Consider the following 13,827-nt stretch of genomic DNA (forward strand, 5'->3'; position numbering starts at 1 on the left):
GCTATCTAATGCGGGGAGGAGCCGCAAGAGCCGCCGAGGGACCCCAGAAAAGGAGGTTCGGGGCCACTCTGTGCAAAACGAGCTGCACGGTGGAGGTAAGTATGATATGTTTGTTATTTTAAAAAAATTAAAAAAACGATCCTTTTAGTATCACTTTAAATTCATGAAAGTGTTTGTGTTTTGTTTTTTGTTTTTTTTTTCCAAAAAAATTGCGTTTGAAAGACCGCTGCGCAAATACCATTTGACATTAAAATATTGGAATGATTCCCATTTTACTCTCTAGGGTCTCTGCTAAATATATATATATATATATATATATATATATATATATATATATATATATATATATATATATATATATATATATATATATATATATATATATATATACTGTATTTATTGGCGATAATACTCACTTTTTCACCATGAAAATCGCGTGTGCGTGTTATACGCCAATACTTCAATTTTACCTGCCTTGGAGGGGACAGGGAGGGGGGCGGGACGAGCGCCGTCAGATTACATACAGTGAGAATCTCCTGTTTACTTGGCGGCCTCTGTAATAGGATGTCCCATCTCCTGGGCCGCCATTGGACCACTGTTCTGTCTATCATAGGAGATTCTCCTTGTATGTAATCTGTCGGCGCTCGTCCCGCCCCCCTCCCTGTCCCATCTAGGCTGCAGATGGGCATTGATCAGGCTGCACTGAAGGCAATGGTGAGGCTGCAGATGGGCATTGATCAGGCTGCATTGATGGCAGTGGTGAGGCTGCAGATGGGCATTGATCAGGCTGCATTAATGGCAGTGGTGAGGCTGCAGATGGGCATTGATCAGGCTGCATTGATGGCAGTGGTGAGGCTGCAGATGGGCATTGATCAGGCTGCATTAATGGCAATGGTGAGGCTGCAGATGGGCATTGATCAGGCTGCATTAATGGCAATGGTGAGGCTGCAGATGGGCATTGATCAGGCTGCATTGATGGCAGTGGTGAGGCTGCAGATGGGCATTGATCAGGCTGCATTGATGGCAGTGGTGAGGCTGCAGATGAGCATTGATCAGGCTGCATTAATGGCAATGGTGAGGCTGCAGATGGGCATTGATCAGGCTGCATTGATGGCAGTGGTGAGGCTGCAGATGGGCATTGATCAGGCTGCATTGATGGCAGTGGTGAGGCTGCAGATGGGCACTGATCAGGCTGCATTGATGGCAATGGTGAGGCTGCAGATGGGCATTGATCAGGCTGCATTGATGGCAGTGGTGAGGCTGCAGATGGGCATTGATCAGGCTGCATTGATGGCAGTGGTGAGGCTGCAGATGGGCACTGATCAGGCTGCATTGATGGCAGTGGTGAGGCTGCAGATGGGCATTGATCAGGCTGCATTGATGGCAGTGGTGAGGCTGCAGATGGGCATTGATTAGGCTGCATTGATGGCAGTGGTGAGGCTGCAGATGGGCACTGATCAGGCTGCATTGATGGCAGTGGTGAGGCTGCAGATGGGCATTGATCAGGCTGCATTGATGGCAATGGTGAGGCTGCAGATGGGCATTGACCCTTATTTTGCTTCAAAGTTCCTTATTTAAAATTTAAGTTTTTTTCCTGAAACTTCACTCTTAAAATGATTGTGCTTGTTATACGCCGATAAATACGGTATATAATAATTATATATATATATTTCTAAGTAATTTTCTAACAAAAAATACAGGTTTTAAGCCACAAATGTCAGAAAAAGAGGCTTAGGTGTGAAAGGGTTAAACTCCAAACTTTCTGCATGAATGAATGGCAAACGCGGCCCAATGCTCTACTACTGATTTTGTACATCTAGATGTTTGGGGGGGGTCATTCAATCCAAAATTCTCTCAATGACAAACGATCGATATTAGATGACCGCAGCCTCTCCCCGATCCGTGGTATCCGGCACTGATCCGCTCCCATGTAGTCCTCGCTGTCCTCCCAGAACGTTTCTCCCCCGGTGAGGTCAGAGGGAAGGGAAGAGGCAGGAACATCGGCGTATCGTCCTTTGAAATCCCCCATCTGGGATTGATTTCCACTTCCTGTGTGGGAGCCTTCTGACATTCCTTGCGGTGTTTCATCTCCCCGAGTATCCGCTGTGCTCGGCTTAGTCCGCCACTTATCGGGATCACCAGTCACATTAACCTCCATGGGCCTGTTTTGTGAGATTTGGATTGCCTGTGATCAAAAGATTTAAAGCTTAACTCCAATGATCACAGTTATGTGTTTAAAAAAAAAAAAAAAAACATAAATACCTAAATTTAAAGTAGACCCCCCCCCTTCTCCTTACAAAGAAGAACAATTGTCAATGCGAATCCTTGTACATATGGAAACAAGTCAATTTATAAAGTTTTATACATTGACTTGTTTCCTATTTGTACAAGGATTTGCATTGACAATTTTTCTTCTTTTTAAGGCGAGGGAAGGTTTACGGTCTACTTTAAATTTAGGTATTTATATTATTTTTAATTAATTTTATTAAACACGCCTTCTTTCCTAGCGTGCCACATTCTCACCGTATCTCTTCTGTCTGTGCTGCAATATTCACAAAATCCGTCATTAATCGGGCGGCTTCTTTTTATATTCTGAGCCGGCCCACCGATGTCCAGCACCGCCATGTTCAAAAAATACGTCGCCAGTGGTCAGCTGCTTCTTCCTTATTCTGCGTCGTCCTGCATTGGCGTGTTTAAAAAAAATACGTAATCAGTGGACAACTTCTTTCTTATTTTGGCCTACAGATTGGACACTGCCCATCCATTAATGGGCGCACTAGCATAGCATAAATCTATCCATGGCCGCCCCGGCCACCCCCTATTCAGGCATCCGGCCCCTTTTCGGACACCGGGCGCATGAATTACAGCGGCAGGGGGGTGTATTTTTTAAGCACCTGATTAGAGCCTTAGCCTCTAATAGGCTTTAAAATGGGGTGGACTCGGAGTTCAGACCATTGCACTTGGAGCCCACCCAGTTGTGCATTAGAAGGGTGAATCTTCATTCGCTTTTCTAACACTGAACCGTCAATCAGGAAGCGAGGGTCTAATACCTGTCACCTGATTGGCTGAAAAGACAGATACTCCTATTGTACGCCTAGCAGGAAGAAAGAAGACGCATGGAGGACACAGCTTGCCACTGCCCGACGCACAGCTCGCCGCCGTCACCCGCTGCCTGACCCACCACCAAGATGGGGTAAGTGCCGGTCAGACAGCGGGTGGGGAGGAGGGGTCATAGTGGCTGTATTTGGAGGGCACAGTGGCTGCATTTGGGAGGGCACAGTGGCTGCATTTGGATGGGCACAGTGGCTGCATTTGGATGGGCACAGTGGCTGCATTTGGATGGGCACAGTGGCTGCATTTGGATGGGCACAGTGGCTGCATTTGGATGGGCACAGTGGCTGCATTTGGAGGGCACAGTGGCTGCATTTGGAGGGCACAGTGGCTGCATTTGGAGGGCACAGTGGCTGCATTTGGATGGGCACAGTGGCTGCATTTGGAGGGCACAGTGGCTGCATTTGGAGGGCACAGTGGCTGCATTTGGATGGGCACAGTGGCTGCATTTGGATGGGCACAGTGGCTGCATTTGGATGGGCACAGTGGCTGCATTTGGATGGGCACAGTGGCTGCATTTGGATGGGCACAGTGGCTGCATTTGGATGGGCACAGTGGCTGCATTTGCTGGCACAGGCTGCAATTGATGGTTTTTTTTTTTTTATACGCACCAACCGCCATTGCTACAGATGTCCTCTACCGGCATGTTCGAAAAACAAATTCCTCAATGGCTGGCTTCTCCTTGGACATCAGTAGGCCAGCACAGAATAGCCAGCCATAGATGAAATTTTTTTTCAACATGCCGGCACAGGACATCGATAGGCCGCCACAGAATAAGTAAGAAGTTGTCCACTGATTTACATATTTTTTTGAACTTGCCAATGCAGCGCAACACAGATTACGGAAGTAGAAGCGGACCACTGATGACCTATTTTTTGAACATGCATCAGTGGTCAGATTCTTCTTCTTTATTCCTTTGTCCTGCATTGGCGTGTTCAAAAAATACGTAATCAGTGGATGACGACTTTCCTATTTGGCCTACGGATGTCCTGTGGCGGCATGTTAAAAAAAAAAAAAAAAAAATTAGTCAATGGCCGGCTTCTCCTTGGACATCAGTAGGCCAGCACAAAATAAACAAGGAGAAGGCGGCCATTGATGTTTTTTTTTTTTTTTTCTTTTTTTTAAATGCCGGCACAGGACATATGTAGGCCGGCACAGAATAGGAAAGAAGTTGTCCACTGATTTACATATTTTTTTAAACATGTTAATGCAGGACGACACAGAATAAGGAAGAAGAAGCTGACCACTGATGACGTATTTTTTTTGAACGTGCATCAATGGTCAGATCCTTCTTCCTTATTCTGTAGCCAGCACAGAATAAACAACGCCGGTATTGTTGAAAAAAATATGTCATCAGTGGCCAGCTTCTTCTTTCCTATTTTGTGCCTGCCTATCGATGTGCCATGATGGTACAGTGGGGAGAATAATGATTTGATCCCCTTCAGATTTTGATAAGGTTGCCCACTTACAAAGAAATGAAGGGTCTCCTCCTCTTCCTTCTTATTTCTTCCTTCCTTCCTTCCTTCCTTCCTTCCTTCCTTCCTTCCTTCCTTCCTTCCTTCCTTCCTTCCTTCCTTCCTTCCTTCCTTCCTTCCTTCCTTCCTTCCTTCCTTCCTTCCCTCCTTCCTTCCTTCCCTCCTTCCTTCCCTCCTTCTCTCTCCCTCTTTCTTTCTCCCTCTTTCTTTCTCCCTCTTTCTTTCTTCCTCTTTCTTTCTTCATCCTTCTTCCTCCTTTCTTCTTCCTCCCTCCTTCTTCTTACTTCTTCTTCCTTCATCCTTCATCCTTCTTCTTCTTCCTTCTTCCTCCTTCTTCTTCCTTCTTCTTCTTCTTCTTCTTCCTTCTTCTTCTTCCTTCTTCCTTCTTCCTCCTTCTTCTTCTTCCTTCTTCTTCCTTCTTCTTCCTTCTTCCTCCTTTCTTCTTCCTCCTTCTTCCTTCTTCCTCCTTCTCCTTCCTTCTCCTTCCTTCCTTCCTTCCTTCTTCTTCCTTCCTTCCTTTTATCCTTCTTCCTTTTATCCTTCTTCCTTTATCCTTCTTCCTTTATCCTTCTTCCTTCATCCTTCTTCTTCTTCTTCTTCCTTCATCCTTCCTTCTTCTTCCTTCTTCTTCCTCCTTCTTCCTTCATCCTTCCTTCTTCTTCCTTCTTCTTCCTTCTTTCTCCTTCTTCCTCTTCTTTCTTCCTCCTTCTTCCTCCATTATCCTTCTTCTTCCTTCTTCTTCCTTCATCCTTCTTCTTCCTTCTTCTTCCTTCTTCCTTCTTCTTCCTTCTTCCTTCTTCTTCCTTCATCCTTCTTCTTCCTTCATCCTTCTTCTTCCTTCATCCTTCTTCTTCCTTCATCCTTCTTCCTTACTACTTCTTCTTAATTCTTCTTCCTCCTTCTTCCTTCTTCCTCTTCTTTCTTCCTCTTCTTTCTTCCTCCTTCCTTCCTTCCTTCCTTCCTTCCTTCCTTCCTTCCTTCCTTCCTTCCTTCCTTCCTTCCTTCTTTTTCCTCCTTCTTCCTTCTTCTTCCTTTCTTCCTTCCTCCTTCTTCTTCTTCTTCTTTTCTCCTTCTTCCTTCCTCCTTCCTCCTTCCTCATTTCTTCTTTCTTCTTCCTCCTTCTTCTTTCTTCCTTTCTTCCTTCTTCCTTCTTCTTTTCTCCTCCTTCCTTCCTCCTTCTTCCTTCCTCCTTCTTTCTTCCTCCTTCTTTCTTCCTCCTTCTTTCTTCCTCCTTCCTCCTTCCTCATTTCTTCTTTCTTCTTCCTCCTTTTTTTTTTCCTCTTCCCTCCCATGCCAGCACGTTCAAGCAATATGTCAACAAGGGTGGGCTTCTTCCTTATTCTGTGCCAGGCCTATGGATGTCCTCTGTTGGCATGTTCAAAAATGACGTAATCAATGAACAACTTTTCCTTGTTTGTTTTGTGCTGGCCTACCGATATCCAGCACCAGTATGTTCAGAAAATACCTCAACAGTGGTCAGGCCGCTTCTTCCCTATACTGGGCGGACCTACCAACATCCCACAATGGCATGTTCAAAAAAAATGTCCTCAGTGGTGAGCTTTTTCTTCCATCTTCTGTGCTGGCCTATGGATGTCCTGTGCTGGCATGTTCAAAATTATATGTTCAAAATATACGTCACCAGTGACTGGCTTGTTTATTCTGTGCTTGCCTACCAATGTCCAACGCCGGCATGTTGAAAATATACATGGTTAGGCTGCTTCTTCCGTATACTGTGCCGGCCTATTGATGCCCCGTTAGTGGGCGACTTTTTCTTCCTTATTCTTTGGCGGCCTACCGATGTTCTGTACGTCATCAGTGGCCAGCTTCTTCCTTATTTAGTGCTGACCTATCAAAGCCCCATGGCAGCAAGTTAAAAATAAACCAAAAAAAAAGTGGTCACACAAGTCCAGAAGTTTTTTGTTTTCGTTTTATGACCAGCCATTTTCCAAGTGCCGTGGATCCATTGTCTGTCTGTCTGTCCTTTCTTCCAGGGTTTGTTCCGAGTGGCTCCTTCTGCCTCCAAACTGAAGAAGTTAAAAGCTGCCTTAGACTGTTGCGTTGTGGACGTGGCGGAATACTCAGCAGATCCGCATGCTATTGCAGGTTAGTGTACCCCTTCTATTGAATTTTGTTTTGTTTTACAAGGGAGTATATAATGCATGGCAAAGGATTCCCGGAGCACTGTGGATTATCTAACGAGACAATGCCTGCTTTGAGGCATTTCTTGTCTGATTGAGACCTCAGGTCATAAGAGACTAATCATTTGTGTGCATCAGCTTAAAGTGTTACTAAACCCACAACAGTAAAATCTGTCCGTATATGCAGAATAGCATGCTTGTTATACTCACTGTGGAACTTAAGGGGTTAATCCTCCGCATTACGTAAAAAGGCTCTTTGATCCTGTATGCACAGATCCTTCCCCTCTTGCAGGGTCACTCTGGGCAAGGCCAGATAAGAAACGGTCAGAGTAGTCCTCCTGCACATGCTCAGTTTGATCTCTATGCCGGAGAGAACATTTCCTTGTGGAGTTGAGCTGTTCAGGTCACATGATATTGACATCACACATGTGGGCGCGTATACAGATTCTAAATGACAGCGCAGTCCCTCCCTTCCTCCTCCATGTCCAGCAACTAAAAAAGGAACACAGTGGGTGGGATGTCACATCTTGGTTCATGGATGATCCGCCTCCTATAACAGCATAAGGGCACAGGCTGTAGTGGAAATCTCCTCCTACCTGAAAACTCAGGACTTGGGCAGACCCTGCAGTTTATCATGTGACCGTAGTAATCAGATCAGCCAAAAAGGTATAAAGTGGTAGTATTTTACTGTAAAAATAAGATTTATAATCTGTGTGTGTGTGGGGGGGGGGGGGAGGGAGGGGCACAGATGGACTATTTTCCTATTACTGGGTTTAACATTTTAAGCTAATGAGTTCTGTAATCAAAAGGCTCCTTTCAGCTAAGTTCCACCTGCTGACTCACAACTGCCAAAAAGAGAACGATTTTAAGAGCTGTATTTGTTATTCTTAGCCATTGGCATGTGCACGGGGTGCGCCGAATGTGCCTGGGCACACCCTAATCATCCCTGTGCGCAGCTGCCCTGTCCTCTGGTGCCCATGTTCCAACACCGCAACCACCTGCATCCATAGTGTGTGGTGCTTTGGTATCTCCTGTCCCCACCTGCTGCCTATCAGACCTGTGTAACACTGCACAGGTCAACTGCTCCTTTTGTCTAGGGGTAAGGAGAAAGCTTAAATTAACCCAATCCATCATTCCACCGGAACACGGCACTCTCCCCCCACGGTCCAGCAGTAGACTGTTTCTGGTCTATGGAACCTGCTCTGGGCTTGATGATGTCAGGAACAGTCCACAACTCAAGACTGCTGGAGCGCTGGTGGGTGGCTGGGCCGGTCTTGTTCTGAGAGGATTGGAGGAGCTCAATTTACACAGGGGAAGGGAGGAAGGGCGGAGAGGAACTTGGAAGAAACATCATATTGAGAACGAGTACCGCTTTAAGCTCGAGCACAGCCGTGGAAGAGGTATTAGTTGGGTTCTGCTTGAGCTCCACAATGGAAGCATTCACAAATTGGGCTTCAGTAAGGGGAGTAGCTGAAAGGCCATTGCAGCAGAAATAAAAATGTTATTTTATATGTAATTCTTCAGCATTTGTTTTCACATTCAAGGAGAGGTATTAGAACATTTAATCAATAGACAAGTAGTTAAGGATTTATCCCTAATGAGACTTCTTACATCTCGACTTGTCCTTGCAGGGGCATTAAAATCTTACCTCCGAGAGCTTCCAGAGCCCCTCATGACGTTTGAGCTTTATGAGGAATGGATCCAAGCTTCCAAGTGAGTCCATGCTTTTATTCTGACATCGGGTCATAGAGACATCTGCTCCAAGCATTGCAGCGTAGCAGGAGAAGTATTCGTTTACAGTGGGGCCTTAAAGTGCCGGTGTAGGGAGTCTAAAGTGTATCTGTGCCAAAACTTGTTTGTTTTTGTTTTTTTAACTTTGGTTATAGTATAGAATGAGTCAACAATTGTCAATTTTTTTTTTTCTTCACTTCCTGTTTTGGAGACTCAAACAGGAATTGGAAATCTCTACTGGGAAAATCTCCTCTGACACCGTTGTCACTTTCTATCTTGGTGGCAAGAGTCACCAGGACAAACAGAGAGGGCGAATCTACCCACTGGGGACAGACTGCAAATAAACTGGATGGGATTTTCAAGGCTTCCCCACTCCAGCTACAACTAACAAATAAATAAAAGTTTTGTCTATTCATATACATTATATTACTAAAAGTATTGGGACGCCTGCCTTTACACACACACATGAACTTTAATGGCATCACAGTCTTAGCCCATTTGGTTCAATAATGAGTTGGCCCACCCTTTGCATCTATAACTGCTTCAACTGTACTGCGAAGGCTGTCCACAAGGTTTAGGAGGGTTTCTATGGGAATGTTTGACCATCCTTCCAGAAGCGCATTTGTGAGGTCATGCACTGATGTTGGACGAGAAGGCCTGGCTCGCAGTCTCCACTCTAATTCATCCAAAAGGTGTTCTATCAGGTTGAGGTCAGGACTTCCTTGGTTGTGCACTGGTGTGCAGTCATGTTGGAACAGGAAGGGGCCATCCCCACACTGTTCTGACAAAGTCGGAAGCATGAAATTGTCCAAAATGTCTTGGTAAGCTGACGCCTTAAGAGTTCCCTTCACTCGAACTAAGGGGCCAAGCCCAACCCCTTAAAAACAACCCCCCCACCATAATCCCCCCTCCACCAAATGATTTGTGCCAGTGCACAAAGCAAGGTGCATAAAGACATGGGTGAGTGAGTTTGGGGTGGAGGAACTTGACTGGCCCCTTAGTTCGAGTGAAGGGAACTCTTAAGGCATCAGCATACCAAGACATTTTGGACAATTTTCATGCTCCCAACTTTGTCGGAACAGTTTGGCGATGGCCCCTTCCTGTTCTAACATGACTGCGCACCAGTGCACAACCAAGGGAGTTCTGACCTCAACACAATAGAACACCTTTGGGATGAATTAGAGCGGAGACTGCAAACCAGGCCTTCTTGCCCAACATCAGTGCCTGACCTCACAAATGCGCATCTGGAAGAATGGTCAAACATTCCCATAGACACCCTCCTAAACCTTGTGGACGGCCTTCCCAGAAGAGTTGAAGCTGTTATAGCTGCAAAGGGCGGAGCCAACCCAATATTGAACCCTACGGACTAAGACTGGGATGTCATTAAAGTTCATGTGCGTGTAAAGGCAGGTGTCCCAATACTTTTGGTAATATAGTGTACATTAACTCTCCGGGCTCCATCTTAAAGGGGTCAATAAACCATTTTTATAACTTGTGATTTTAATAGAGTAGTAAATGTCTACATAAGGTCAGGAGTTGAAATATATGGGTAAGAGAAGTAGAAAACTGAGCTGGGATAACTTTAAGATGAATTCATTGTTTATACCACTGACAGAAATCTGTGAGTTGTTCATGTCAGCCTTCTCCCCCAATCTAATCTCCTTGCTTTAGAGTCACTCTGGGCCATGTTTTGTGTCACCTATAGTGGTGGTATGTTTTGGGTTGTAGAAGGAAAAATCGTAAACCCATGAGAACACATGATCTTCTAAACTCAATAGGGATCATCTTTACTAGGTGGTGAACACCGGATCCAAGTCCTAAAAAGAGTGCTAACCACACAGTCACTGTGCTCTCCAGCTTTGCCTAAACGGGTTTAACGGCAGTCTGAGGATATCTACTCACTGGACTTTATCACATATTTACACTCAACCTTGTATGATATGTAACATATTAAGGAACCAATCGATTCCACCCTTAAAGGACTTTAAAGACTCCGTACCAGAAGCAACAATAGCACAATTGCGAAGGGGCCTACAAAGTCACTTAATTGGTGGAATGGGTTGGTTCCTTAATATGTTTTTGGCCAATTGTTCTGGGATGTGGCGAGGTACGATTCTCCCCAAGATTTGGTTGGTTATTTTACTTTCCTTGTATAATCTGTATCTGTTTCCCGATTTGACAGCATTCAGGATCAGGACAAAAGGCTTCAGGCCCTCTGGAATGCTTGTGAGAAGCTGCCAAAATCCAACTATAACAACTTCAAGTAAGTTGGCCATGGCTGCCCCGTGTTGTGATATTGTCTGTGGCCTTTGTACTTGTCAGCGGAAAAGTTTTGGTGTTGCCCAAGATTTCCTAGATCAGTGATGGTGAACCTTGGCACACCAGATGTTTTGGAACTACATTTCCCATGATGCTCAACTACACTGCAGAGTGCATGAGCATCATGGGAAATGTAGTCCCAAAACATCTGGGGTGCCAAGGTTCGCCATCACTGTCCTAGAGTAATATGAATCCATACCTCCTTCCCTTCCTCCTCAGTTTATGAACCATCCGTTCCCCACCAGCAGAGCTGCTGAAATAATGGGGTCCCATACAGTCTAGCTGAAAGGTGAACCAAGCCTAACAGATGGCTCCAGCCACATTGAGAAACTACTCATCTATGCAGCCAGAATACCTGTCAGAATGAGTCCATATTTTATTTTTATTTTTTACAATTTTATTTATTTTTCTTTACTTTTTTTTTTTTTTTTTAACAGCCCTGTGGGGGTTGGTGAAATATCAGGCGTATAAACAGACACCCAATGTCTCACTTTTGAAACCGAGAAAGCGATTGAGGACACAGATTCCTCAATCCTTTCTCTGCAGCCTTAGCTGCAGAGTGAATGAACAGGAAGCATTCTGTACAGAGGCTCCCTGTTCATTCACAAACTGAAGCATTGTAAAAACAGGGGAATTGATTGCAGTAATTGCGCTCCACTACTGCTGCTTTGGTACCCCCCCCCCCCCCCCCCCTTGAACTTATGGAGCCTGGGTCCTGTACGAGGAGGGGGGCAGGTGCTACCCCTTATCAGCGGCCTCACCCACCAGTTTCCAGTTGCTTATTGTTAACTTTCATCTTTCCCCCACCCCCCATTTTCTCCTTGCAGATTTGCTTCTGAATTCACAATTTAATTTTCAGGTACGTCATCAAGTTTCTGTCTAAGTTGACGGAGTTTCAAGACTCAAACAAAATGAACCCCAGCAATATGGCCATCGTGCTGGGGCCTAACCTTCTGTGGCCGCAAGCTGAAGGGTAAGTTGACCAAGAACTTGGGCTTAGGACAGAAGCCCTCCAAACTCAAAGTGACGTGAGACAGTTACAAAGAGCAGTTAGAGGGTTAACATTGCCCATTTTTTTGACCCATGCTACAGAAAGGATTGCTAGAGTTTACTGGTCTTATGGGCAATATCGCCTAACTGAAACAGGAAGTAACTACTTGCCGTAACCGCTATCACAATGTTACCGAAGGAAGGCTTATTCATCTATTAAGGAAAGAAGGTGCAAATCATTCTTTTATAGCCTGGGGTCAGCTGGGTGTCCAGGGCTGATGGTTGTCCATGTCCAGTTGCAATGCTCTTTGCAATCGCGGGATTTCTGGTCTCTATTACCATATTACAGGAAACTATATTCTTTTGTATTTGCGAATTTTCCCAATGGGTCTTCTACTACAAATAATCAATTCCTAAATGTTCATTTTATTATTGGTTAATAGCCCTGAATTTGTTCAATTGCTATCCTCTCTCTTAATTCCCGTAGCAATATCACGGAAATGATGACCACTGTCTCGCTGCAGATTGTAGGGATCATCGAGCCAATAATACAGCACGCCGACTGGTTCTTCCCGGGCGGTGAGTGTGGATATCTGGGTTGTGCATACTGATCTGTTGTCTGTGAGCTCAGCATCAGGCAGCTGCCCTAAAACCAACTGTTCATGAGCTTCTACGATTGTGCATAGGATGTTTTTTTTTAATTCAATCAATTTCCTCCCACAGAAATCGAATTTAACGTGACTGGGAACTATGGCAGCCCCATACACACCAACCACAATGCCAACTACAGCTCCATGCCCTCGCCAGACATGGACCACTCGGACCGCAAGCAGCATGACCAGGCCAGGAGGCCGCTCAGCGTGGCGACCGATAACATGATGCTGGAGTTCTATAAAAAGGATGGGTATAACTTTTTTTTTTTTTTTTTTTTTTTTTTTTTAATCATGTTACTCGGTCAGCCTTGATTGTCTTCTGAACAGGACAGAGAAGTATCTTGTGGGGTCAGAATTGGGGGGCTTTCAGCCATAGAGGTCAAAGAAATTAGATTCTATAGCAGCCAGTCCATTTTCTGTCATACCTTTCCTACCCCCAATTATGAGATGACCTCTTTGGTTCCAGCCGATACGCATTTGCTCCTTTGAACTCAATGGGTACCCCTTAGCTGATGTTTCACACGAAGGAGCAGTTTTTTGTTTTTTGTTTTATAGGTGTTCTCAGCTGAATGCAATAGCAAGATAGAGCTCATTGTGCAAATGTGAAATGATATTTACATTACGATTGTTCCTCAGAATGGGCATTAGGCCTTGGGATCCATTAGAATGGGCATTAGGCAGTTGGCTCCTTTAACCCCTATCTCAAGTCTATAATGTCATGTCTACGATCTCATTGGTTTTTCATTATTTTAAAGGAAACCTTTACCAAGAAACCTATGTTGGCTGCCATTGCTGGTCTCTTATTGTAAACATGCTACACCATGTGCCCAAAAGTTTCTAAAGGACACCTGACCATCACACCCATCCAAACATATAAGGAACCCCCTGAAAATGATTTGGGTTAAGGTGTCTCCAGTGAATTCTACTGTTAATACTACAACCTACGAAGACGGTGGTAACAGTTTGGTGAAGGCCCTTTTCCATTCCACCATTTTTGTGCCCCTGTGTATAAACCCAGCCATAAAATCATGATGTGACCAAGTTTGCTGTGGAGCAACTTGAGTGTTCTGCACAGAACCCTGACCTCAACCCTAATAAACACCTTTGAGATGAATTAGAACACTGATGTTGATCCAGGTCTTCTCATCCAATATCAGTACCTGACCTCAACCCTATTGAACACCTTTGGGATGAATTGGAACACACCAGGTCTTCTCATTCAACATCACCATAAAGACATGGCTTGATGAGTTTGGTGTGGAGGAACTCAAGTGGCCTTCACAGAGCCCTGACCTCAACCCTAATGAACATCTTTGGACAGAACTGGTATGCCAGTTACGAGCTGCATCTTCTCATCCAACATTGTGGCCTCACAAATTCCAGTAGACACATTCCAAAATCTTGTGGAAG

The 13,827-nt window shown here is 44.9% G+C and overlaps 1 protein-coding gene across 7 annotated transcripts in view; it reads left to right on the forward strand.

Moving 5' to 3' along the window:
• The window catches only part of ARHGAP44 (Rho GTPase activating protein 44), a 132,847-nt gene that overhangs the window by 79,986 nt on the left and 39,034 nt on the right, over nt 1-13,827 (forward strand). For all 7 annotated transcript variants that reach the window (XM_073606975.1, XM_073606979.1, XM_073606978.1 and 4 more), the window contains exons 11-16: nt 6,578-6,689; nt 8,356-8,437; nt 10,638-10,718; nt 11,634-11,747; nt 12,252-12,343; nt 12,488-12,668. In XM_073606975.1, coding sequence (XP_073463076.1) covers nt 6,578-6,689; nt 8,356-8,437; nt 10,638-10,718; nt 11,634-11,747; nt 12,252-12,343; nt 12,488-12,668 — 662 coding nt within the window. The remainder of the gene's footprint in view (nt 1-6,577; nt 6,690-8,355; nt 8,438-10,637; nt 10,719-11,633; nt 11,748-12,251; nt 12,344-12,487; nt 12,669-13,827) is intronic.

Source organism: Aquarana catesbeiana, linkage group LG12 (assembly GCF_042186555.1).
Source record: "Aquarana catesbeiana isolate 2022-GZ linkage group LG12, ASM4218655v1, whole genome shotgun sequence".
Classification (NCBI taxonomy): Eukaryota; Metazoa; Chordata; class Amphibia; order Anura; family Ranidae; genus Aquarana; species Aquarana catesbeiana.